At 46.4% G+C, this 25,271-nt stretch overlaps 1 protein-coding gene across 5 annotated transcripts in view; it reads left to right on the top strand.

Moving 5' to 3' along the window:
* SAMD4A (sterile alpha motif domain containing 4A) overlaps positions 1 to 10,837 on the top strand; it is a 228,680-nt gene extending 217,843 nt beyond the window's left edge. For all 5 annotated transcript variants that reach the window (XM_015143720.3, XM_077941037.1, XM_001086657.4 and 2 more), the window contains 2 exons: positions 2,122 to 2,205; positions 6,404 to 10,837. In XM_015143720.3, coding sequence (XP_014999206.1) covers positions 2,122 to 2,205; positions 6,404 to 6,432 — 113 coding nt within the window. In that variant the 3' untranslated portion in view covers positions 6,433 to 10,837. The remainder of the gene's footprint in view (positions 1 to 2,121; positions 2,206 to 6,403) is intronic.
* The last annotated feature ends 14,434 nt before the right edge of the window (positions 10,838 to 25,271 follow it).

The following is a 25,271-nucleotide window of genomic DNA, read 5'->3' on the forward strand; positions in this document are numbered from 1 at the left end:
CTCGCTATATATAAAATTGTGTTTCTATTTTATAGATTTCACACCCTGAAGACTGCTAATTTTTGCATGCATATGATTTTCACATGAATGGATGAAAATACTAAAATCTCTTCCCTCTGGAATTGTCTAATTGCCCCGACCCTACTCTAACAGCAACTAGTGGGTGGGGGCGGTGGAGACTCCTGCCATTCTCTGCGGCACCCCACTTCCCTGGAAGCTCAGTCAGCCTCCGTCTGCTCACGAACTGGCACGGTTGTCTTCCAAACCCATCGACGCCGGAACATGGGTCAGGAAGAACACAGTCAGCTCTCTGGTGCTTTCCATAGCGTTCCATTTTGCCAGCCTTCTCTTTGCAATTTTTAAATAACGGAAGCAACATCTGCCTCTGAATTAGCTGACAATGGGAACACACATTGCAGAGATTTATCTTAATGTATAGCAAATCAAGGAAAACAAAACTTTGGTTTAACCACTGGTTTCAGTTTCCTATCCCGCCAAGCCACCAACCTCGTTTCACTTCTCTTTCTGTCTCTGGCCCATGTGCTCCCTTGGTGGAGACATGAAGGAGCAGGCAGGTGGCCTGCAGTGGGACCCCAGAATGCTTTCCCCACTTGACAAGTAGAAGAGCTAAGGCCCTCAGCAGGGAACAGCTTCCCAGGCTCACAGAGGAAGGTGGTGGCAACACGGAGACTTCTCGGTCACCTGGAACACACCCCACTCTGGACACCGCCTCTGGGACTTTTTTTCTGCCTCTCCCTGTAGGATTTTGCAATTCTTTTCAAACTAGTGTCACAAAATGTTTAAAAAAAAAAAAGGGGGATTTCACAACTCTTAGCTGTCAGAGTTTCCTTCTACTTCTTTCGCTTTTTCTTCACTCAGTAGACATGTATGAGGCAGAAGGCCAGGGCCGGGCGCTGAGGGAGATTCAGAGAGATAGGGAAGCATCATCACTGTCCGCAAGGCACTTCTAGATAGTTGAGGACATTTAAAGTCGCCACCGGATGAGGCCTGTGGAGGTGCTGACAGCGAGAGCCCCAGCAGGGGAGAGGAGGTGGCTCCCAGGGGCTGCCTCCTGCTCACGACAGGCGACACTGGAACCTGGGGAGATAGAGGGGAGATTGCGGTGAGAATGTGCACAGCACTGTCGGGCAGTGGGAGCTGAGCCCCTACTGCCTGCAGAGTGGGCATCTCAGCCCTTGGTTCTAGAGGCCCTCAAGGCTGAGGGCGTTGACCGTCACCTGCAGTTGCTGTGGCAGGTGGCAGAGCCCGGCTCTGGAGTCAGAGGCGGCCTGGCCCCAGCTCCATGTGAACTGGGTAACTGATGCGTGGCTTCACCTCTCCCAACCCCACTTGGGCTTGTTGGGTGGATCAAGGAGCCCACACACCTAAAGCCCCCCACGTGGTCTCGCACTCAGAAGAGGTGTGTGCCGGGCCCTGGCCTTCCGCCCCCGCTCTAGATGCGGGCCAGGCCCTGCTCTAGGCACAGGGGGCAGAGCTAAGTTCTGCTCCAATGAGGTGAGCACTCAGCGGGGTCAGGGGAGGGGGACAGTAGAAAGTGAATACAAATATCAAATATGACAGCTGTGGGCGAAGGCTATGAAGAAAAATAAAGCACGGGAAAGGGATAGTGTGGGGGCATGGCTCATACAAGGAACAAAGTCCTTTCTGAGGAGACGATAGAGCCAGAAATGTAAAGGCAGGGAGAGCCATGGAAACCACTCCAGGGAACGGTGGTGCAAAGGCCCTGAGGTAGGAGGGGGCCTGGGGCGGAGTGGAGGAAGGAGAGAGCTGTGTGAGGGCACAGAGATAACAAGGGCCTGGATCACACGGGGCATTGCAGGATGGGAGGCCGCTGGAGGGTTCTGAGCAGAGGAAGCACAGACTGTGACATGACCAGCTATTTTTAGTCTCTGTTTTGTTTCAGGTTCCCAAGTTCACAGTGGACTGTGTTTAACAGACCTTAGAGGTTGGTTGAGCCTGAGTGGAGCCCCTTCCATGCCAGCGCTGATAGTCCCCAAGTCCTCCCGGGGAGGCACACCAGACCCTTCTCTTGCAGGTGGAACCAGGTGGCACCCTGCTTATCTCCTCCTTGTCACCAACATAACCCTTTATCCCCTGCAGAATTCCAGCTTCCCGTGACCGAACCTGACATCAACAACAGGCTGGAGTCGTTGTGCCTCAGTATGACCGAACACGCCCTGGGAGGTGAGTGTGTTCTTCCTGCATGTCCCCAAGTCCCTGTTACCACGTGCCTGGGAGAACTTCTGGCCATCTGGTGCCTACACTGTGGCAGGAGCTCAGGAGAACTGGGGGAGGACAAGGAGGGATAGTCAGGGGACAGGGAGAAAGAGTGACCTTAGGGTACTATTGGACCCTTTTCCAGCAGCACCATGCCAATGGCCAGTGCCCTGTTCCTCCTCCTTTTCTGAGAGGTGAGTCAGGGACCTGGAGATCAGAGCTGCCCCTCTGTCCCCAGAAGCTCCACCTCCCGGTACATGTGGGAATCACACCACAGCGGTTGTCCCAGCCAAGTGCCAGTCCTGGAGGAGTCAGGGACACGAGACATGGCTTTTAGTGGGAATATCCCGTACAACATTGGATGCTTCCCTTCTCTGCACTAGATCCCCCGGCCTGGTCCAAGCGTAGCCCAGCTGCCCTAAAAATAGAATTTTTGAAAAACAGAAAACCCAGCTTGTTTGTGTATCTCCCAGTTGCAAACAGCTTTCTTGACACCTGGAGCCCAAAGCAGGCTGAGGTGTCCTTTCCTGTGTGACAGGGACAGGTTGAGTTACAGGGGCCTGCACATCCACTGCCCAAGCCAGGAATGGGGGCTGGGCCGTGCAGGGCTGCAGCTCCACACGCAGCTCACGGAAGCAGCCGTGCTCCCGCGTGTGTTTGGTTGGAAGCCATGCTTGGGAGCAGCCCTGGGAGGCCTTCAGCTCCCTCCTGGTACTAAGCGGGCACCTTTCTCTGGGCCTGGATATTTACAATGCTTGGCAGGCAGAGGAGAGAAGAGATGCCTGCCATTTCCTGTCAGCTTCCTGGGAGGCTCTATGCCACAGAGACACAGAGAGGCCTCCTATGAGCCTTTCCAATAGCCCTCTCCAGTCTACACACACCTAGAGCCAAGATGTGCACCACCCCTGGCAGTGTGAGGAAAAGACTGCCATCCTCTGCTGCTTCAGAGAGCCTTGTCCTCCAGACCTCAGGTTGTTAGATGTTTAGTCTCTGCAAACACAATCTTATCCTGAAACCAAATATGAAATAGATCAATGCTCTGCATGGAGCAGAGGGGTGGGCCAGGACCACACCCACCTGACCTTCGTACCAGGGGGAGCTGAAAGCCTTCCAAGGGCATCACAGGGCTTCACCAAACAGATGGTGGGAAGACACAGCCCCTTCTATGACTTCTCCCGGGGCTCTATAAAGAGCCTCATTTGCGAACCACTGCTCTCTGCCGTGGCCATTCAGATCTCAGGAACATCACTGGGCCATCCCTGGCACCTCTGGCAGGAGGTGCCACCAGCTCATCTTTACCTCATAGAGGAGACTGGGTCAGCAGCCCCCTAATGAGTAATGGGAGACAACTCAAATGTCCACCAAAGGATGAATATGGCTCAAGAAAATGTGTAGCCATACAGTGAAACAGCATTCAGCCTTTAAAAAGCAAACAAGTACCGCCTATGCAACGCAGTGGATGAATCTTGACATGCTGAGTGAAACAAGCCAGGCATGAAAGACCACAGAGCATTATGATTCCATTTATGTGAGATGTCCAGGATAGACTAATCTACTGGGACAGAAAGTAGATGAGTGGTTGCCAGGGGCTGAAGGGAGGAGGATGAAAATATTCTGGAATTAGATAGTGGTGAGAGTTGCACAGCTTTGCAAATGTACTAAAAACCACTGAATTGTGTACTTTCAAAGGGTGAAACTTATGATATGCAAATATCTCAATTAAAAGTAGTAATGAGAGTCTCCCTGGGACCAGAGTTAGGATGGCAGCTGGTGAGTGAGTCCCCTGAGCTGGCGCCTGCCAGAGTTCTGACATGGGGAGGGAAGTCCCTGTGCTCCCCTGCTCTACAGTGGCCAGCTGGGTGGGGGACTGACTCAGTCTTTCACTGGTTTTGACCAGAGAAGGAGGAGAACTGACCTTTTCTCCCAGGGCTTGATACATCTCAGACAATTGGCATTTTGGAGGCTCATATCAAACTGCTAAGTACTAACATTATCATCATTAGCAGCAAGAATACCAAACGCTTTTTATTAAAGGAAGGTTTTCATTGAAAAGACTTCATTTTTTTTTTCAGTCTGTTCTATTTTTACAGAAAACCTCTCTGAACTTATGGGTTTTTTGCTAATGTTTTCATCATGTTAATCTCCTAAGCCTTTTTATTGCTGTGTTTTTTCCCAATAATCCCCTCCGGTGGGAAGCCTCGTAAGCAGTTTCCTGAGCAGAGAATGCAAATTAAGTTCAGGGTGGCCTAGTTGGGCACAGTGGCAGTGTGCCCTCCCAATATGACAGAGCCTCTCTCCTGGCTGACCCCTTCCAGATGCCAGGAAAGATGACCTTGCTGGAGACAGTATGCCAATGAATTAAGTCATTTTATAGGAAGAGGAATGGGCAGGGAGAGGAAAGCACAGTAAAAGAGGTTCGGATGCTTGCGACTCAGGGATGGAGGAAGAGAGGCTCACATCTGTTGGCCTCTAGGATTGGTGATCTGACACCATTGACACACGCAGGGACCATTGCTTCCTTTCTTTAAAATCTCCCCTAAAATCATACAGAACTTATATACAAGTACACTGGGTCTGTTTGGACTATTTCTTACAACTGCATGTGAACCTACAGTTATCTCAAAAGTTTTGACTGAAGAAGTGCTTCTCCTCCAAGGCCCCACTGGCAGAGTTGCCAGCCTGGCTGCATCCACGAGGAGGCCAGGAACCCCCTGTGGTGGCCTCAGCACGCCCCCTCTATCACTTGGGTCCTCCGGCTTTCCCTGGAACACACTGCCACTCCCTTCTCACACCCGAGGTCTGCCAAGCAGAGATGCTGTATCTGGTGGACCAGTTCTGTGATACTGGGGCTTGGACTGGGACATCAGCGAAGCCGGGGAGGCACCCCGCAGCCCTGGCTCACCCACATCTAGTGGTCACTGAATGCCGTTATTTCTACCGCCTGTGATGGCTAATCCATGCCTGTCTTTGCTCACTGGAAAAGACCCTTGTCAGTTCTGGCACAGACCATTATAGGGGCCTCTTAACTGGTCCACCCGCCACCAGCCTTATCCTTCTTCAGGTTATCTGATGCAACTACCAGATAAACCATTCTCAAATTAAATCTGATTACTCTACTGCTTATAATTCCCCAACTACCTACCTCTAAGCTCTTGTTCATGGTATGTAAGACCCTATGGTGTGCTCCTGGGGACCCTCCTAGAATCCATGTGTAAGCAGATAGCCAAAAAGGGGCCGGGCAGGCCTCACACCTCTGATGGGCGTATCGCCTGCCTTCTCTGTAGCTTGGGTTTTCCACTTCTCCAAAATGTAGATGTGGCAGATTCTGGGCGGCCTCAGCACTCTCCCACCTCCCCGAGACTGTTCAGGTCTAAGTGCCCACAGCACCTACCTCAGACATCTCTGCCTTTGATCAGATTCTCGAGAGAGAATCTGGATTTGTTTGGATCAGATGTATCCATCCTTCATGGTCTGCTCAGCTGTGGACAGGGTCACAGCTAGCTTGTCCCCAGTCTCTCATCAGAGACATGGGGTGAGAAGGAGAGGCTGCCAAAGAAAGGGATGTGAGCTAGACAGGTCCACCTGCGTGTCTGTCGCAGCCCCTGCCTGGCTCTTCACCCTATCTCCTCTACTCCATTCCCCACCCTTCATCCTAAACCTCCAATGCACCCTCAGCTCCACCACTGGATGACCTACCATCCCGCCTATGTGTGCACCGCACGCCATCCCCACCCTCCTCCTTCTCCTGCCAGCACCAGCTACAAAAGTCACTTTGTATCTCTCTGAAACTCCTTGACTTCCCAGACCAACTGGGCAGCCATCATTCCTTCCTCCATGTTCCTGCTATCTTGGATCGTTATAGCAATGATCACATACAGCATTATTGTCTGGCTTCATGTCTGTGTCTACCCTCAAATATAAGTACTTGGGAGGTGAGGATTAGATATTTTCATCTTGGTTCTCAGGTTCAATATGGTTCCTGGCAAAAATAGCTATTTCCCAGATGTTGTGTGGGTGGGCATATAAATGCATGAACACATGAACACAGGAGCCCTTCTCTGCTCTCAGAGGCTGGGAGGCCCACCATGCATGGCATTGGCATAGGTGGGCACGAACAGGATGGTTTTGCTCACCTGTGCCCATTGTTTGCTGCTTTCTCTCCCAGACGGGGTTGACCGGACCTCCACAATCTAGAAGCTGAAGATGAGAGTGACCGCGCTGGCCGTGAAATCGACTGCTGCGGGTCCAGTGTCCGCCATCTTCAGGGTTGCACAGAATCCTCCAAGATACTTTGCAGCCTTTCTTTCCCCTGGTCCCTCTCCCGTTTTGATTTTGTGAGAGCGTAGGTCATCCTCGTAAACATATCAGTAGACCTGGGGTTGGTTATTTTGTCATTTGTTTCTGTCATGGGATGGTTTGGTGTGTGGGGTGGGGAGGGGTCTCTAGGGAATTATGAGACTGGGAGGGGGGCGGAGGGAGTGGAGGGAATGCAGGTAGCTCCCTGGATGGAAAGGGGCAGGGGAAAGAGTACTGCCATGAAAGAGATAGGAGACACACAAGAGGACGGCAGAAGCCCTGGCCCTGGGGAGGCTTCTCGGAAGGCCTGGCTTTGCAGGCAGGCCACAGAAGGATATTGTGGGCATGTGCACCCAAAGCAAGATAGTGGCTTGCCTTTTATATCCAATCCAATCCTGATTAGATTTCCCTGAGGCCCCTGCTGGAAGCAGCCATAGGAGAGGGCCCATGGCAACGGGGGAAAGAAGGAAGAAATTCCCTCTAACAAAACTTCAGCTAAACTTTGATTTGTGTATTGTTTACATAATAATTTTAAAGGGTACATAATGTGTAAAGAGTTTGGATAGAACCTCTCTTCATACTATGGTTTTTGTAAAGGATCTGTTGTTGTTATGGATTCATTTTTTTCCTCTATTTTTGTAAGAGCAGCAGAGTGTCTTTTTAAAACGGCTGCTGAGCTCTGTTTCTTGGGAAGATGGATGCAGTCACGTAGGCCTGAGCTATCCGTCTTTCACCGTTAGGCGGGAGGAGTGTGTGGGTGGACTTGAAGGACATGGACGTGGCCAGAATGAGCACAGCATTGGGTGAGTGCACAAGGATGAGGACATCATGTGATCAGTTATGGGTTTGCTCGCAGGGCACCCAGAGATTCTCAAAGAATCCTGCAGCCTCTTTCTGTGCTGGATTTGCATGTCATGGAGAGGCCTCCCTCCCTTTCCTCCCCACCCATGGGGCATTATCCTGTCACTCCCAGCCTTGCCCCACACACACACAGGTGGGTACAAGTTCCACTGGAGGAGAAGAGGCAAGGATGGACTTTTTCCCCTCGTGAGAGGTTTGATACCCAGATAACGAGCTCAAAACCTTTACATTAGGATCGCTTGTAGGAACTCGAGCCTGGAGGCTGCATCCACTTCACCCATCACTGCTGAGGAAAAGGAGGGAAGAAAGGCCCAGGAACAGTGTACAGAGGGTCCGTCAGCAAGTGCCAGAGAGCGCAGGAAGGGAGATGTTTGGCCCACACGGCGCAGCCCCACCATCCTCGGTGGGCGATGAAAGATGTAGGAAAGGTTGATTTCACGATGGAAATGACAGCGCTATCCGCACAGTATGAATTAGGGATTTGCTGTGTTGGTTGATTTATCCATCCACACAGAGGGGAGGGAAAAGACACTGGTTACTTGGTGGGAGATTGAGAAACTATGGTACCTACCACAAAGTAATAGCTTTGTCTATGAAGGGCAAGAAAGGCTACATTTCAGAATTTGACGCAGTAGAGGGTATTAGAGGAAATCAAAGAGGAGTTAACTGTGTGGAAAATCAGGTTGTGTAAATGAAGGTATGAATGCTCGGCCGGAGGCAAGATCAGGGAGATGGTACAAGACCTGTTTGTTACATGGATGAGTCGGGTGCCTTTCTTTTGTGTGTGTGTGTGTGTGTGTGTGTGTGTGTGTGTATGTGTGTGTGTGTATGTGAAGTCAGAGTTGAAATTCAGAAGATCAGACTATGGAAATCACTGTCTTTTTTTTTTTTTAAAGCTAATGAACTACATACAGACCTAAAAGGCCTTAATGAAATCTGAACAATTTTCTTTTACTTTCAAGATCAAAAACATACACCCAACCCAGTCTTGGATGCCGCCACCAGGTTTTTGAAGTCAATTTGAGTCTAAGAAGGTGAGAACAATGTAACCATAGAAAGCCTTTCGTGAGCATAGAAGGCTTGAAGCCACAATTTCATGCAATGAATAAAAAAAAAAAAGTTTCAGACCTCTCCTTGGGTGACTAAGTTCTAAAGATGCAAATCCATGTGCAGAAAAAGATGGCATTTTTTAGTTGATTATTTTTAACCAAGTGCCATTAACATTCATCCCCCACATCCCTTTTCTAAACAAGCTTAGTGTTACTTGGGGAATGTGTTGGGATGGATGATCACATGTAAGGCAGGAAGAACAGGTCAAAGGTTGAAGGCCAAAGGTAAGACCAGAGGGTTTGCGAATGTGGGTTTGTAGGATACTGAGAAAGCGAATAAAGAGGAGAAAAAACCATGGTGTTACACATCTCGCTGAGAAAGGAAAGCATTCGGATCTGCTGCAAAAACACATATATCCATAAAGACTCATGTTATTCAGAAAACAGATTGTGAACACAATCACATTCGCATGAATCCTTTAAAAGGAAGAAGACCTTAAAGTATTTGCAAATCTGAATTTCTATTTATTCCTTCACTGAATATAGAAACAATGGTTATCTGATTATTAGAGATATTATTTTGGATATGTTACTTATTAACTTGCTATGGCTGGTAACCATGATAAAGTCTGTTATTAATAACAACATAATTCTTTTTTTAAAGAAGAAAAGCTTATTTTTCATTGACAGTGTATAGATTTATCTACTTAGTTGTGTTTTGCTATTAGTGTTTTAATTTTTTTTTTAAGTTGAGTGTTTGATAAATTTTAAGAGCCTGTCCCCACCTTGTTTTGAGTCCTGTGTTGACTACAGGTATACAGCTCAATTTAAAAATCCTAAAGCAAAAGAATTTTATTTATAAAAGAATCAAACAGTTGCATGCATAAGGCTGTGAAGTCAGATATTTAGTAATAAAAGCAGCAGTGCCTTTTTTTGTATTTACCCATTGACCCCCACCAAATGCAACTGTTTTATATTAAGAAAATAGTAACAATTTTAAAATCTCAGAGTAAAATCTATTTCACTACATGTTTTCCCCCTTGTTCTGATTTAAGCAGTGTGTACTTGGCATCTCTACATTGTCCTAGGGACAGTGGTATTCTACAATATTGTTATCATGTATGATGTTTTATTGGTGCTTTTTATTCATAGTGGCTTCTTACCAGAAACAGTAGGAAGAAACACATGAACTGTGTACAAGACATGAAACATTGCTGCTGATATGTTGTTGTTTTTTCACATGCTTTTGAGTTTTCACTTTTTAAACGAGAGCCAGCAAGCAAAATAGACGTGGCTGGGTCTGCCTGTCGGGGCGGCTCTTTGCACCGAGCTCTCAAATCCTGTGTATTGAGGGTTCCTTTTTGGTACTCAGGATTGGAGCTACAGCTGGGCCCCCCTCTCTCCCATTCGTTTGAAGAGACACTGAGGGAAACAAGGGTTTCTTTTGAGGTGTCCTTGGCTGCCTTTTAAGGGATGGGAGCCTTCTCCGGGTCTTTTGTTCTTCTGCACCTCTTGTAGCTACTGCCGGTGCAAGGTTGTAGATGTGTGTTCCCCAGGAGCCTGGGCTGGGGGGATGAGCTGGGCTGAATGCAAAGGCATGCAACCAGAAGGCGGGCGAGGGGACAAAAAGCAGGCCCGGTCTCATTGGTCCCTGGAGATGTCTATAGCAGTTAGCTCCAGCTTGGGCCTGGGGAAGCGGCCTGACCAAGGCGCTCGGGTGTGCCTGTTACAAGAACCTGCAGAAGGATAATTTGCACATGGAGCTGTGATAACACTAATGTTGATTTTTTTTTTTTTTTTACAAGTCATCAGAGATGTTTGCAAAGTGAGTTTTATTTTTTTGTAATTCCTTTATCTTTACTTAAAGGTGAATGTGTATTCCTCTGGGAGGAATAGGAAGAAAACAGGAATGTTAATAATGTCGAACAGAAAACTTCCTCCCTTATTAATATATAATCCTCATGTATTTATGCCTAATGTAAGCTGACTTTTAAAAAGCTTTCTTTTGTTGCATGCCCTGTGCAGGCATCTGTATTGTACATGCATGCCTTTCGTCCTGTTTTCCTGTATAAAGTTAGTGAACAAAGAAATATTTTTGCCTAGTTCATGTTGCCAAGCAATGCATATTTTTTAAATTTGTCATATATGGAAAGAGCATGTTTGTTACATGTAAAAGCTTTACTGATATACAGATATACTAATGTTTGAAGATGCTGTTCTTTGCAAGTGTACAGTTTTCAAATGTTGTTACCAGTGAAACACCCTTGTGGTTTAAACTTGCTGCAATGTATTTATTATTCATTTCCTCCCATGTAACTAAGAATCATGGCTATATTTCATATCAACGTTATATTGAAAGTGAAGGGAAATGATTAATACAAGGTTTTGTAACACTGGTGTGTGTCTGTTTTTTTTTCAACATACATGATTGAATAGAAAATAAGAACTGAGGCCTGGTGCGGTGGCTCATGCCTGTAATCCCAGCACTTTGGGAGGCCGAGGCAGGTTGGTCACTTGAGGTCAGGAGTTCGAGACTAGCCTGGCCAACATGGTGAAACCCTGTCTCTACTAAAAATACAAATAAAAATACAAAAAAACAAAAAAAAAATTAGCCAGGCATGGTGGCGCACGCCTGTAATCCCAGCTACAAGGGAAACTGAGGCAGGAGAATCACTTAAACCCAGAAGGCAGAGGTTGCAGTGAGCCAAGATGGCGCCACTGTACTCCAGCCTGGGCAACAGAGGGAAATTCTGTCTCAAAAAAAAAAAAAAAAGACAAGACCAGAAAAAGAAGAAGAAAAGAAGATCTGAGTCAAATAGCCCCCTCAAGGAAAAACCAGAATGGGATCTCCATTAACTATTCCTACACCTTGCCATTCTGCACATGCCACATCTTCAGCTATGAGCTTTTTTTTTTTTTTTAACAAAAATATGGAGAGAGGGGTTTATTTATGCAGTTTCATCTGTGCCCATAATAGCCAATAAATGTGTCACCAGACTTAGGGACATGTCTCTAAATACAAACTCTAATTTTGCAGACATTGCTATTTATAGCTTGTTCCCCTCATTGCCTTTGAAATATTTCACACCTTAATCATGGCATCAAGAAACAGCAGCCTCTTTGGAGCTTACCTATCCATGACTTAAATCTCATTCTAATATTTCTAATTCCAGTATGATATGTATTCTAACTATTGTGTCAGTTAAGCATATGAGTGGAGAGATGCACCTGGTTTTGAATTCTGGCTCAAGCATTCTCTAGCTGTGTGATCTTAGACAAGTTATTTGACGTCTCTGAGCCTTGGGTTTGTTTTTTGGCTTATGATATTCAAAGTTTATATAATTAAACCTCTAATAAAAGGTGAAAACAAAAACCGTATTAATAGAGAGGTTACTGCCACCTAACAACCCGAGTTCTGAGAGGCAGCCACAGCTTGACATTATGACAGTGACCACACAGTGACTCCCTTTTCATCAGGCTCAGCTGCTCAACTGACATGTAAAATCGAAATTGGTCCCTGGAAACAAAATTTCTCACAGGCTGAGATGTAAAATATAATTCCTCACAAAGTTGAATCCTTGTAACCCAGATGAGCTATATCTCAGTATGACTGCAGTATTATAAAGGAAGGAGAGAGAAGTGTGCAAGAGAAAATGTGAGCCTCACTTTGAAATGTGTGGAATGAGGGTAAATGTAAGAGTTGTGAGATTAAAGGAGAGGGACCATGAAGAGCTCAGCATGGTGTCTGAAGTGGGGTTGCTTAGTGATTTTCATCAGCAAAGCTGTAGCTCTTTGCCAGTGATCTTTGTTATAGAATGTTCATTCCTGGAGAAAACATTACCCACACAGTAAAGCAGTTGGGATGCCCCTCAACAGCCCCATTCCAAAGTGAGATTTAATGCCACTTGTTAGAGGGGAATGAACATGTATATAGCACAATGGTTTGGAAGAGGCTGCAGGGGGTTTAATCCAGGAGTCCAGAGCTGGGTCTTATCCACACATACTACATGTGCTAACACAGACAGGAGCTGAAGAGACAACACAAGCCAGGAATTCAAATTCTCATGAAAGTTTCTTGTTCCCTTGGACAGTCACTACATCTATCACTGGCCCTGACTCATAATCAGCCCAAGACCTTCTGTCCCCAGTGGTTGTAGGGAAGGTTGGGGGACAGTGCCTTCATCAGTGAAAATGTCATCCCTAACCAGCACTTAATCCTTCTCTAGGAAAATATGGAGCCTTTAGGGTGGCTCTGGCCAACCCAGGAGCACCATTGTGGCAGCCCACACTTTGCCATTTTCCCCCACAGTGCACCCCAGCACCGATCTCACAGATGTCATTCCACAGGCTTCTGTAAGCACTTCCACGTTTGCTATTTTCCATCCATACTTCTTAACACTTGAAAGCCACCCCTTCTCTGGGCCCTTCAACCTCTGGACCCTTAGCAGTAGCTCTAGGTCCTCCTAGCTTCTCCAGTGAGTCTCAAACCATCTGTGAATTCTAGCTGTGACACCGGTTGGTTTTTTCTTTCCAATTTACGTAGTCCAATTCTTTTGTAAAATATAACAAAAATAAACTCCCTCCCCTACTATCTTATTTAACAGACAAAAGTATTCCGTCCAATTGCTATAAAGTAGCTCTATTCTGGCTCCCTAAGTTCTGAGGTCAACCTGCAAAATTCAGTGTGGGAGATTGCTCTCAGGATGAGATGATGGAAATCTTGATGCCAACATACCCCTAACCAGGCCAAGAATGCCCTCAATACAATAGAGAGGGACCCATCAGGTCAGAGGGGTGCCTCAAAGTTGGCCCAAGAATGGTGACTGATTTCTTCACTCATCATTTCTAAAAGCTGAAAGCAACATAGTTGGGAAAGGGCACATGGGGAAGGAAGAGGAAGGTCCAGGAGGTAATAGGACTGGTGGTGGGAGGTTAGAGCCTGAACTCGAAGTCTTTGGAAATGGGTCAATCGTTAGAGGTGGTTTCCAGAGCCACCCTTAGACTGTGGCCTTTAGACCTCCCACTATCAGTTTCTGGCTGGATTAAGAACAGAGAATGACTCTGTGTGTGTGTGTGTGTGTGTGTGTGTGTGTGTGTGTGTGTGTGTACATTTGGAAGACATGACTGGGAAACTGGGAAACTTTGGCAAAACTTAAGTATGACATCTCAGTCATCACTGAGGAACCTGGAGCCCCACTGGAGCAAATGATTATTCACAGTACACAGTGTCCTCCCAAACTTCAACCCAGCCCACTGGCTTCCCACAACCTGCCTTGACCATGGGGCTCTTGTCCACAGACATTGACTTCTCTGTGACATAAACCTGAGAATTCAGTGTCCAAGAATTTCCTCCATGGAATATTTTTCACTCTTAAGTGGTTTCTACTTCAATTTTTGAAACCAACAGAGAAACATTCTGGCAGCCTTATAAAACTTGTGCTTTATAAAATATCCCTTTTTGTTTACGTTTGACTTGGAGTGCATGTTTTTAAATAGTGTGTTGCACAGTTTTTTGAGGTTTTGTTTTTTAAGTCTAATCCAGGAGAAACAAAATTGGAGCTTTGGTGAGTGAAATGGTCCTACCAGAGCTGTTGGAACTTGGGACTGCCAAAAGGCTCCAGTTAAATCTTCCTGTGGGAACCACAGCCAGGCCTGGGTGTCCCTTGGCTTTCTCCAGTGTCCTTGGGACATATTTCTGGTTGCCCATGTCAGAAAATTTTTTTGACAGGGTCTCTGTCACCCAGGCTGGAGTGCAGTGGCACAATCACAGCTCACTGTAGCCTCAGTATCCCCAGGCTCAGGTGATCCCCCCGCCTCAGCCTCCTGAGTAGCTTGGACTACAAGCACGCACCATTACACCTGGCTAATTTTTTTATTTTTTGTAGAGACAAGGTTTTTCCATGTTGCCCAGGTTGGTCTCCAACTCTTGAGCTCAAGAGAGCCCCCTACCTCAGCTTTTCAAAGTGCTGAGATTACAGGTGTAAGTCACCACACCAAGCCCCGTAAAACAGCCTCAGTTAAGTGAGGTCAGGAGAACCTACAAACCCAAATCAAATCTGTCCAATTGGACCTCAATAATTTGCTTTCTGTTATATTTATCCCAGATCTCTTCACTGAGAAGAGGCTAAACATTGATTTCCTATGATTGTTACTCATCCAAGATGGATGAGTATAAAGACAGCAAATTGTGGATGAGAGAAAATGCATATGTGATGAATCATTCCCCTCCATCCATTGTCAGTTGTGCCAATCCAATTCCAGGGCAGTGAGCACATTCTACATACTTTCTCTTGTTCCTGTGCTCTGGGGTCTGGACTACTTCATCTTTTAGCCATTTTGCTCTTGTAAGACACAGAATCCAAGCCCTCATTCACCTGAAGTTCACTGAGTTTACCCAGTGTGTGCCTTTTTAAGAGAAAAAAAGAGATGAGGGTCTATGTTCCCAGGCTAGTCTTGAACCCCCAGGCTCAAGCAATCCTCCTGGTTTAGCCTCCTGAGTAGCTGGGATTACAGGAGTGAGCCATCACACCTGACCAGATGTGTATCTTAAGTGTTTATATCCAACCCATCCTCCAAAACACAAAGATTTAAGGGGACAGGCTATCTTCCTTGTACACAAGGCTTGATGAGGACAGGGTGCTAACCAACTGGATGTCTGGAAATAGAAGATACCTTGCAGGACACAAGCACCAATTTCCTTCTGCAAATGGGAGGTGAAGTTCAGAGTTCCAGTGAGGCATCTTCCCTAAGGCCACTTGAGAAAGCATGAGATGCCCCCACAGGCCCCTGGGCCCCTTTCAGTCTCTTAGCCCGAATGATATGAGCCCAGGAGTCAGCATACCTAGAAGAAGGTGGGAGGGAGAATAAAGCCCGCTACACTCCTCCCCAGGCAGGAGGTGGACACCCCCCACAGTGGGCAGGGCTCTGCCCTGGTTCTCGGGTTCCCTGGGGAAGCCTCGTCGCCCATGGCTCACTGCCTGGAAGGTAGACACCACCCAAGCCACCCAGGTCCTTCGGAAGAAAGGAAGCAACACCAGAAGGACTAAAAGCAGGAATTCCTGGAGACGGCCTCAGGGAAAGTCCAGATTAAGGGGCAAGAAAGAACATGTGAACTGGAAGAACTGAAATAAGTAAATACCCAGCTGGAATTCTGAATGCAGAGAATGTAGAGTTGGAGGTGTTGGGTGGGTAGGAGTGGGGACTGGGGATGGAGGCAGGGCCGGTACTAAAGGGCCATGGCAAAAATTATAGGCTGTCCCTGAAGGACAATAGCTGTGCTACTGGCAAGTGGCATCATCAGCTGGAAGGTTTTTTGTTGTCTTGTGGAAGAGAAGGGCATAAGTGAACAGTCTCCCTTCTGTCCCATGTCCCAGTCACTCAGTTTCCCTCACTGGAGGCCCCCAGTGTAGGCTTCCTGTGTACCCGCCAAGAGATTTTCTCTCCATTCGCAAACATGGATCTGTATTTTGTTCCCCCTTTGTACACACACAAGAGCATACCACACACTCTGTTCATCATGGTGTGGCATTTTTCTTTTTTCACTAAATCAGCTTTGGAGACCATTCTATATTAGTTGACGGCGACACAGTGTTCCATGCTGTGGATGAACGGAGCTCCTTTAACCAGCTCTTTACTGATGGACACTCAGGTTTCCTTTACCCTATTACAGACAAGGCTCTGATGAATAAATTATGTGTGTGTCATGCAAGGGTTCCCACTGTGAGAAAGCAGGATTGCTGGATTAAAGGAGATTATATCAGCCAGGGTTCTCTGTAGAAACAGATCCAGTCTCAGGGAGGGGTAGAAGGGAGAGAGAGGGGGAGAGATACTTATTTTAAGGAAAGACTCAATTGTGAGGGCTGGCGAGTTTGAAATTTGTACAACAGGCTTGAAACTCAGCCAGGAGTTGATGTTTCAGCCTTGAGATAGAACTTCTTTCAGAAACGTCAGTTCTTGGTCTGAAAGCCTTTAACTGATTGGATGAGGCCCACCTAGGTTATCAAAGGTAATCTCCTTAATGTCAAATGGTTGTGGATATTAATCAGATCTACAAAATACCTTCACAGCAACATCAATTAGTGTGTGATTAAATAACAGTATTATAGCCTAGCCAAGGTGATGCATGTAGCTAATCATCACAAGTATCATTGGTCATCCTGCTAGTTATTGCCAAGTCATCTTCCATAGATTTATACTTCCAGCAGCAATTGGTGAGAGTGCTTTATTTCCTATACTTTCAGCAATTCATAAACCAAACTTTTGTATATTCTCCAATCTAATACATGAAAAAAATGTTATCAGCACCCTTTATTTCTCAAATTGAGTTTGAGCATTTTTATATGCTTAATAGTCTTTTATATTTTCCTTTGAACTAAGTGTTCATATATTTGCCCATTTTATCATTGAGCTGTGGGTCCTCTTCTTATTTTTGAGGCCGCTCTTTGTATATTGTAGAAACTGACCTTTGGTCTGTAATATGAGTTACAAATATTTTTCCCAGCTGGTCTTTTGTCATAAGGAACTTATTTTTATTTTTATGTGGTTGAATTTCTTCATCTATTATGTCTTCTGGATTTCAAATCATATTTTAAAAGACCCTTTCCACTTTGAGATAGCTATATTTTCCACTAGTATTTTCATGGATTCATTTTATATTTATATATATTTGAACCATTTTTAGTATAAAATATGAAGTTTGGAACCAATTGTATTTCTATGTAAAGGTGGGTACCCAGTTGTGCCTACACTATTTATTAACTAATATATTTTTCCTCCAATGATCTGATATGCCACCCCTTTAACATAGCAACTTCCTCTATGTATTTAGATCTATCTCTGCACTTCCTATTTTTCTTTTCATCAATACATTTGTCTATTCATGTACTAGCACTCCCACTATTTTAATTATTAATTTTAAATTTTGGGTTAATATCTAACAGGGAGATTTATATTTTGGAAAGGTCACTCTGACTGCATTTTGGGAAATGGATTAGAGGAGAGCCCAAGTGGAGGAGTGAGGATGCCCCAGGGGACAGATGATCCAGACAGTTCACAAGCTCAAGGGTGTGGCAGCAGGGACAGAGAGAACTGGACAGATCTGTGAGATTCATAAGATGTAGCCTCTCCTATTCAACATAGTATTGGAGATTCTTGCCAGGGCAATCAGGCAAGAGAAACAAATAAAGGGCATTTAAATAGCAAGAGAGGAAATCAAACTATCCCTGTTTGTAGATGACATGATCCTGTATCTAGAAAACCTCATTGTCTCAGCCCAAAAGCTTCTTAAGCTGATAAGCAACTTTAGCAAAGTCTTGGGATACAACAGTCAATGTGCAAAACCCACTAGCACTCCTATACACCAACAACAGTCAAGATGAGAGCCAAATCACAGATGAATTCCCATTCACAACTGCCAGAAAAAGAACACCTAGGAATACAGATAACTAGAGAGGTGAAAGATCTCTACAAGGAGAACTATAAACCACTGCTCAAAGAAATCAGAGATGACACAAACAAAAGCATTCCATACTCATATATAGGAAGAATCAATATTGGTAAAATGACCACACTGCCCAAAGCAATTTATAGATTCAATGTTATTCCCATTAAACTACCACTGACATTCTTTACAGAACTAAAGAAAACTATTTTAAAACATATGGAACCAAAATAGCCAAGACAATCCTAAGCAAATATAACAAAGCTGAAGACATCACATTACCCAACTTCAAACTATACTACAGGGATACAGTAACCAAAACAGCATGGTACTGGTACAAGAACAGACACAAAGACCAATGGAACAGAATAGAGAACCCAGAAATAAGACCACACACCTACAACTATCTGATCTTTGACAAACCTGACAAAACAAGCAATGGGGAAAGGATTCCCTATTCAATAAATGGTGCTAGGATAACTGGCTAGCCATGTGCAGATTGAAACTGGACCCCTTCTTTATACCATATACAAAAATTAACTCCAGATGGATTAAAGACTTAAATGTAAAACCCAAAACTATAAAAACCCTGGAAGACAACATAGGCAATACCATTCAGGACATAGGCACAGGCAAAGCTTTCATGACAAAGATGCCAAAAGCAACTGCAACAAAAGCAAAAATTGCCAAATGGGATCTAATTAAACTAAAGAACTTCTGCATGGCAAAAGAAACTATCAGAGTAAACAGACAACCTACAGAATGGGAGAAAATTTCTTCAAATTCTGCATTTGACAAAGGTCTAATACCAGCATCTGTAAGGAACTTAAGCAAATTTACAAGAAAAAAAAATTAAAAAGTGAGCAAAGGACATGAACAGACAATTCTCAAAAGAAGACATACTATGTGACCAACATTTATATGAAAAAAAGCTCATCACTGATCATTACAGAAATGCCAATCAAAACCACAATGAGATATCATCTTACACCACTCAAAATAGTTATTAAAAAGTCAAAAATAACAAATGTTGGTGAGGTAGTGGAGAAAAAGGAGCGCTTATACACTGTTGATGGGGGTGTAAATTAGTTCAACCATTGTGAAACACAGTGTGGCAATTCCTCAAAAACCTAAAGACAGAAATACCATTCAACCCAGAAATCCCATTACTGGGTATATCCCCAAAGGAATATAAATTGCTCTATCATAAAGACACACTCACGTGAAAGTTCATTGCAACACTATTCACAATAGTAAATATGTGGAATCAACCTAAATGTCCATTAATGATAGACTGGAAAAAGAAAAAATAGTACATATACACCATGGAATACTATGCAGCCATAAAAAAGAACAAGATCATGTCTTTTGCAGGAACATGGAGCTGAAGGCCATTAACCTTAGCAAACTAATGCAGGAACAGAAAACCAAAAACCACATGTTCTCACTTATAAGTGGGAGCTAAATGATGAGAACACATGGACACATAGAGGGGAACAACACACACTGGGGCCTATGGGAGGGTGGAGGGTAGGAGGAGGGAGAGGATGAGGAAAAATAACTAATGGGTACTAGACTTAATAACTTGATAATGAAATAATTTGTTCAACAAATCCCCATGACACACAATTACCTATGTAACAAACCTGCACATGTACCCCTAGACTTAAAAGTTAAAAAACACAATGGACTTTGGGGACTCAGGGGAAAGGGTGGGAGGGGGGTGAGGGATAAAATGCTACAAATTAAATTCAGTGTATACTGCTCGGATGATGGATGCACCAAAATCTCACAAATCACCACTAAAGAACTTACTCATGTAACCAAACACCACCTGTTCCCGAAAATCTATGGAAACAAAAAATTTAAAAAATAATAAAGACAGATATCAACAAGGAAAAAAAAAAAAGACATAGCCTCATTGTGCTTGCTGATGGATCAGACCTGGGCTGTAGGGAAGAAACTAATGAGTCCAGGACGCCTCCCAAAGTGTCTTGCTTGGCCAGCTGAGGTGCTGGGGAAGGATCGGGCTAGGGGTAAGGGCATGAAATTCCTTATGTTACATAACCCACCTCCTCATCCAGACTAAACACTGTTTTGCTAAGCTGATACATTTGTTGTTAGATTATCCCCCACTTTGCAGATGGAAAAACTGAGGCTCAGAGATGTTAAGCAACTTGTCCAAGATCACAGAATTGTTATGGAATGAGGCTCCACAAGAAGACTCAAACCCAGGTCTGTCTACCCTAAATATTGCTAGGAGATGACAATGGCCGGTTGTCTTAGGCTCTGGAGACCCCATATGAGCACACACAGTAAGGAGACTGTGATGAACCTCCAGGACTTCCCTTTCCAACATCTGTTGCAGCCTGAGACATGAGGTTACTTGTAGGCAGCAGAATTCTGCAAAATGACCATCCTGAGATATTTGTTTAAATATAGCCCCTAATTGAAAGAGCCGACATGGCTGTGGTTCTCAACCTGACTCCATATGGGAATCACCTGGGGAGCTTTACCAACTACTGATACCTGGGGTCCATCCCGAGAGACTCTGACTTAGTTGTTCTGGGGCGTGACTGGGCATGAGGTTATTAAGCTCCCAGGTGATTCTAATGGGCAGCCAAGTGGGAAAACTGCATATCAAGGGAAACTGCTTCTCCTCACTTACTGGTGTACGAGGCTAAGTGCATCTGCAGCCTTGGTAGGTGAGGGCAAAAGGCAGCTGTTTCCACAGACTCATTATAGAACTAAGAGCAAGCACCTGACCCATCCAGTTCCTTGGGTACTCTACCTGTGGGAATCCTCTAAGCCAGGCAGCATTAGCAGTGGGGTTTCAGCACCCTCCCAGTCACTTCTCAAATTTCTTCCCCATCGGCTTCAATGATGCTTGCAATGCCTACCGCAAAGGCTCAGTTTTGTAAGCTACGTGTACTTTAATTAGGTTGATGAATTGTTCCCTGGGATACTGTCATGCCAGACACCTATCACCTCTAATAGGGATGGCACCAGGCTTGAGAGGCTGAAGAAGAGACCCACAGCCAGCAGACGAGACGTGGGGCTTACTGAGGGGAACTTACAGACAGAGCAGCCCAGCGGTGGGGGCTGGACAGGAGAATCACCACTTATCAAAGCATGCAGTTTATACAACGTTTTCACTTAACACATTCCTCCTAGCAACCATCACCTGGCAACCTTCATTTAACCCAAAACAAGGGGCCTCAGTACTCTGTATGGCCCACATTTTATGGGACAGGGCAGGATGGGGCCTCAGATACGCCTCACAGATAAGGAATGAATCTCCAGGTTGGCCACGCTGGAACGCTGAACGCACATTCAGGTGCATCTGCCATACAGGGTGAGTCTCAGGGACTGCTTACGTTATCGCTGTCAGGTGTGTCTGCCGTGCACAGGTGCCTCTACCATACAGTTGCATAGCATTATCAGCTGAGTGATCTATTAACCAGAATTCAGCAGCCTGATTATCCAGGTATCTGCCAGCATAGTTTTGGGTTGTTTGTTAATGCAGATTAGGTTACACCCCATTAACGGATACTCCCCCAAACTTCAATGCCTTAAAACCACAAAGACTGGCCTGCATGTCCATCACAGGTCATCACAGACATCTGCTCTCTACAGCTTCCTCCGGAACCCAGCCTCTGGCACAGCTGCCACCTACTGGAGTACTGATATTTGCCACAGCAGAGGGAAAAAAGGACATGCCTTCCACTAGAAGTGAAATGTGTCACTTCCACTCACACTTCATCAGCCGAAGCCAGTCACATGGCCACATCTAACTTCAGCGGAGCTGGGAAGTACAACCCTACCCTGCCACAAAGGACTCACAGACAGGGTTGGACCACAGCGCCAATGTCTCCCACCCTGTCACCGCATGCTGCCCCCCCAGCAGAGCACAAACGAATGTTCAAGACGGCTAAGGTCTTAGGGTCCCCATCCGGCCAATGCCTCTCCCCATTTTTGAGGAATGTGGGCCTGTTGCAAAGACAAACTCTGGTCACTTTACCTGGGTTTGCTGCTTCTCTTCAGGCCCTCAAAGTCTGGAGGAGCTTAAAGTGGCATCATCAGATGAGGTCATGTCCTGGGTGGCTGGGTGACCTCCTGTTCTGCTCCCATTGTGCTGCAGGATCACCAGGGTCCCAGGGCCAAGCCCAGCCGTGTCTTCATCAAACTCTCCTTCTCTGTTAGCTCCCACCTGACTCTGAGCGGGCCAATTTCTTTCATCATCCACCTCCAGCTGGGCTGCAACCTGTGGATCACTCCTGGTTCAAAGACTCAGAAGCAGGGAAATGTAATGCTCTGAAATGTGCTTTCATGCACAGCGGCTCTCGCCTTCAGGGGATGTTGGAGGCTGCTCTGACTCAGTCTCCCATTCAAAGGCTGGGTTCAGTGGAGAGCCCGCAGGAAGCTAACAAACTGGACTGTCTGAGGGACTGACTCAAAAAAAGAAAACAAAAAGAAATAGGTGATAGAGTAGCAGAAGTGCCCACAGCGGCCTACCGCCCGCGGTGCGCCAGGAGTGAAGCAGCCTCAGCTCCGCCGTCCCTGCAGCCAGTGGAGCTGAATGGGCTGAGGACTCCCCTTTCCTGGCCCTGCGTCCGCGGTCTCACTGCACCTGTATGCAAAGGGGCTGGGCCCTGGCTCCCCAGCAGAAAAGACCCTCCCCGCTTTGCCACTCCTGCAGCCTTCGTTTTTAATATTTATACTGAACAGAGCATTCCTTGCCCAGGAGGCTGGGGAAGAACCTCAAAACTGGAAGCAAGGGCTCATTTTGAAATCCACCTTCCTTCACGTTTAAAACAGGCAGCTCTCCCATCTGGGTACCTTGAAAATGTGCTGCAAGACTAAATGCACCGGCTTCAAATCCCGGGGGCTCTGAAGCCCAAGCCTGCGTTTCCTCCACTCAGTTCCCAGCTCTGCCGCTTACCAGCTCAGCTAGGTGTCCTTGGGTGCATTACTTTGCCTCTCTGTGCCTCCATTTCCCCATCTGTGCAATAGGGGTACTAACCCAGTGGTGCGTCGTGGAGGGTGAAGTGAGTTGATGTGTGCACAGCACCTAGAACAGAGCCCGATACATAGGCTGTGCTCTTGAGTGTTAGCAGCGGGTATTGTCATCGTGATTGCAAGCCTCAAGCACTGTCCAGTCCTCACCTTGTCAGTCGATGACAGGAGTTACTAGCTACAAAGTCTTCCCTCGGGCCATTCCCAGCACTCTCCCCAGCCTGGAAGCAACCACAAAATCAGGCATCCTGTAGACAGACGGTTCTCCCTTCCGCTTGGGACCCACAGCCCTTGCCGTAGCACCCAGCATGAAGGCTGGATCCAAGACTTGGGAGCCATAAGCAACACAGGATCTGCTGAGAGAAGATGTCCTCTAGCCACACCACACACCCTGATATGTACACATGTGCGCCACAGAGGCTCATGCACACCACACACCCATCCCCAGGGTGGTTATGCCGTTTCTGCAGCACTTTTGGTAACTACAAATCCCTCTAGCCCTAACAGGAATCAATTAAGCAATGCATTTAGTGGCCTTAGCAAGGAGGGAAAGGGTCACCTTAAACATCCCCCGCAAATCTGACACATTCTGGCAGCCCAGGAGGTTCCAGAAGGGAGAGGGAAAGCCATGCGCAGCTGGCGCCCTCTGGTGGTCAGTGTCTTCCCACTCAGCGCTTGCTCTGGGGAGGCGGCACTAGAACGGCTCTATTCAAATCAGCACAAAGTTGCTATGCCCCCTGCCACGTGCGGTGTAGGGAACCAGGATGAGAAGGATGCCATCCTGGCCCTCGAGGTGCTCATAGTCTCTCAGATCACTGTGTCTTCTAGCCTGGGATTGTTCTCCCGCCCTGGTATCATGAAGTTAGTACGTTAAACATAATCAGTAAACGATCATGGAGCCCCGCCTACTGAATCCCCGCTAAGTCCATGTCCTGAACAAGGCACTTAGTATCCACTAGCTGTCACCTTTACAGCAACTCTGTGCCTTCATCTTATCTGGTTTTACAGATGAGGCTCCAGCAACTAGGTGACTTTCCCAAAGTCACACAGCCCATTTGATGCCAGAGATTTTATTTAAATTTACTTTATTTTAAATACATACAAATAACACATAACTCAAATTTTCTGAAGGATTCTATAATGAAAACATCTCCCTCCAACCACTGTTCTGCCAGGTTGCCACCCCGTGGGCAACCTTCGTTTTTAGTTTCTCGTGAACTTGTTCAACTATCTCCCATGGGTATAAAGGGAGTTTTTTTAAAAAGCTTCCCCCTATTATGGTTGTACCAACTGACCCCCTCATTGCAGGGAGTAGAACCCAGGACCTCCTAACTCCAAAGTCAAGGCTGTCTCCCCCTGTCAGGTTCATGACTATGCCAAATGTCATGTTGAGGTCCAAAGGGAGTGGGTGGATGAACAGAAAGAACGCTCGGGGGGCCGTAGACAGGTAAAATAAGATTTTACTCAGCAGCGTCTCTCATCAACAGCTTTCTTACACTGTCTGTCCTGTCTCGGCTGCTTAGTCCAGCTCCCACACACAGCTGCACAGCCAGCTCTCCCTTGCCTTTAGGGTCACCAGCTTAACACTCTCTCTCTCTCTCTCTCTCTCTCTCTCTCTCTCTCAGCATGAGTGAGCCAAGCTGTGTCCATCCAGCCAGTAGGCAGCAGCTCCTGGACAGACTGGGCCCTCATGGAACACTCCTCGGCCCCCCAACCCCCAGCAGCTAAAGGAGGCAGAGTAGCTTTGACTCCTAGGCCTTCAAAGACATAACCTATCCTTTGTCCACTGTCCAGCAATCTGCACACACTCTGGCCTCCGCTAGAGGAATAGGTCCCGTTATTGGGGAGCCTTTAAGACTTTGGCCCCACTGCACTGGGTGCAGCCCCCATGAGCCCACCTTCCTGGCTGCTTCCTCCTGAGCAGCCGTCAGCCCTGAGGACAGCAATAGGAGAGCTTGGCATCCCACTGCTGCCTGTGCAGACTCCTCCACCAAAAAAGCTCCTTTTCCTATGTTCCTGCTCCTCACCGGAATCAAAGGACACCTGGTCAGCCAAGGACACGGCCATCTCAGTTCCAAGGGGCCTTGGATGTGTGGGAAATGGTGCCTTCAGGAGCAAGGACTGGAAGACAGTCAGCCCAGGAGCGCCTCGCTGCACACTGCAGAGGGTTCTCCAAGGCAGGCAGCTGGAGCAAGAGCTTGGGCTTGTTTGTGCTTGCTATGCCTGGCTGTTGGGTATCGGTGAGGTTTTCGATCCGATTTGGGCTTATGCAGTGGAGAAAATATTCATGTTACTTATACTAGCATTATTGCTTCTATATGGTGATAGATTAATCCAATGTGGTGTGAGGAGTTCAGTTATGTGTTTGGTAT

This window comes from Macaca mulatta, chromosome 7, assembly GCF_049350105.2.
Source record: "Macaca mulatta isolate MMU2019108-1 chromosome 7, T2T-MMU8v2.0, whole genome shotgun sequence".
NCBI lineage: Eukaryota > Metazoa > Chordata > Mammalia > Primates > Cercopithecidae > Macaca > Macaca mulatta.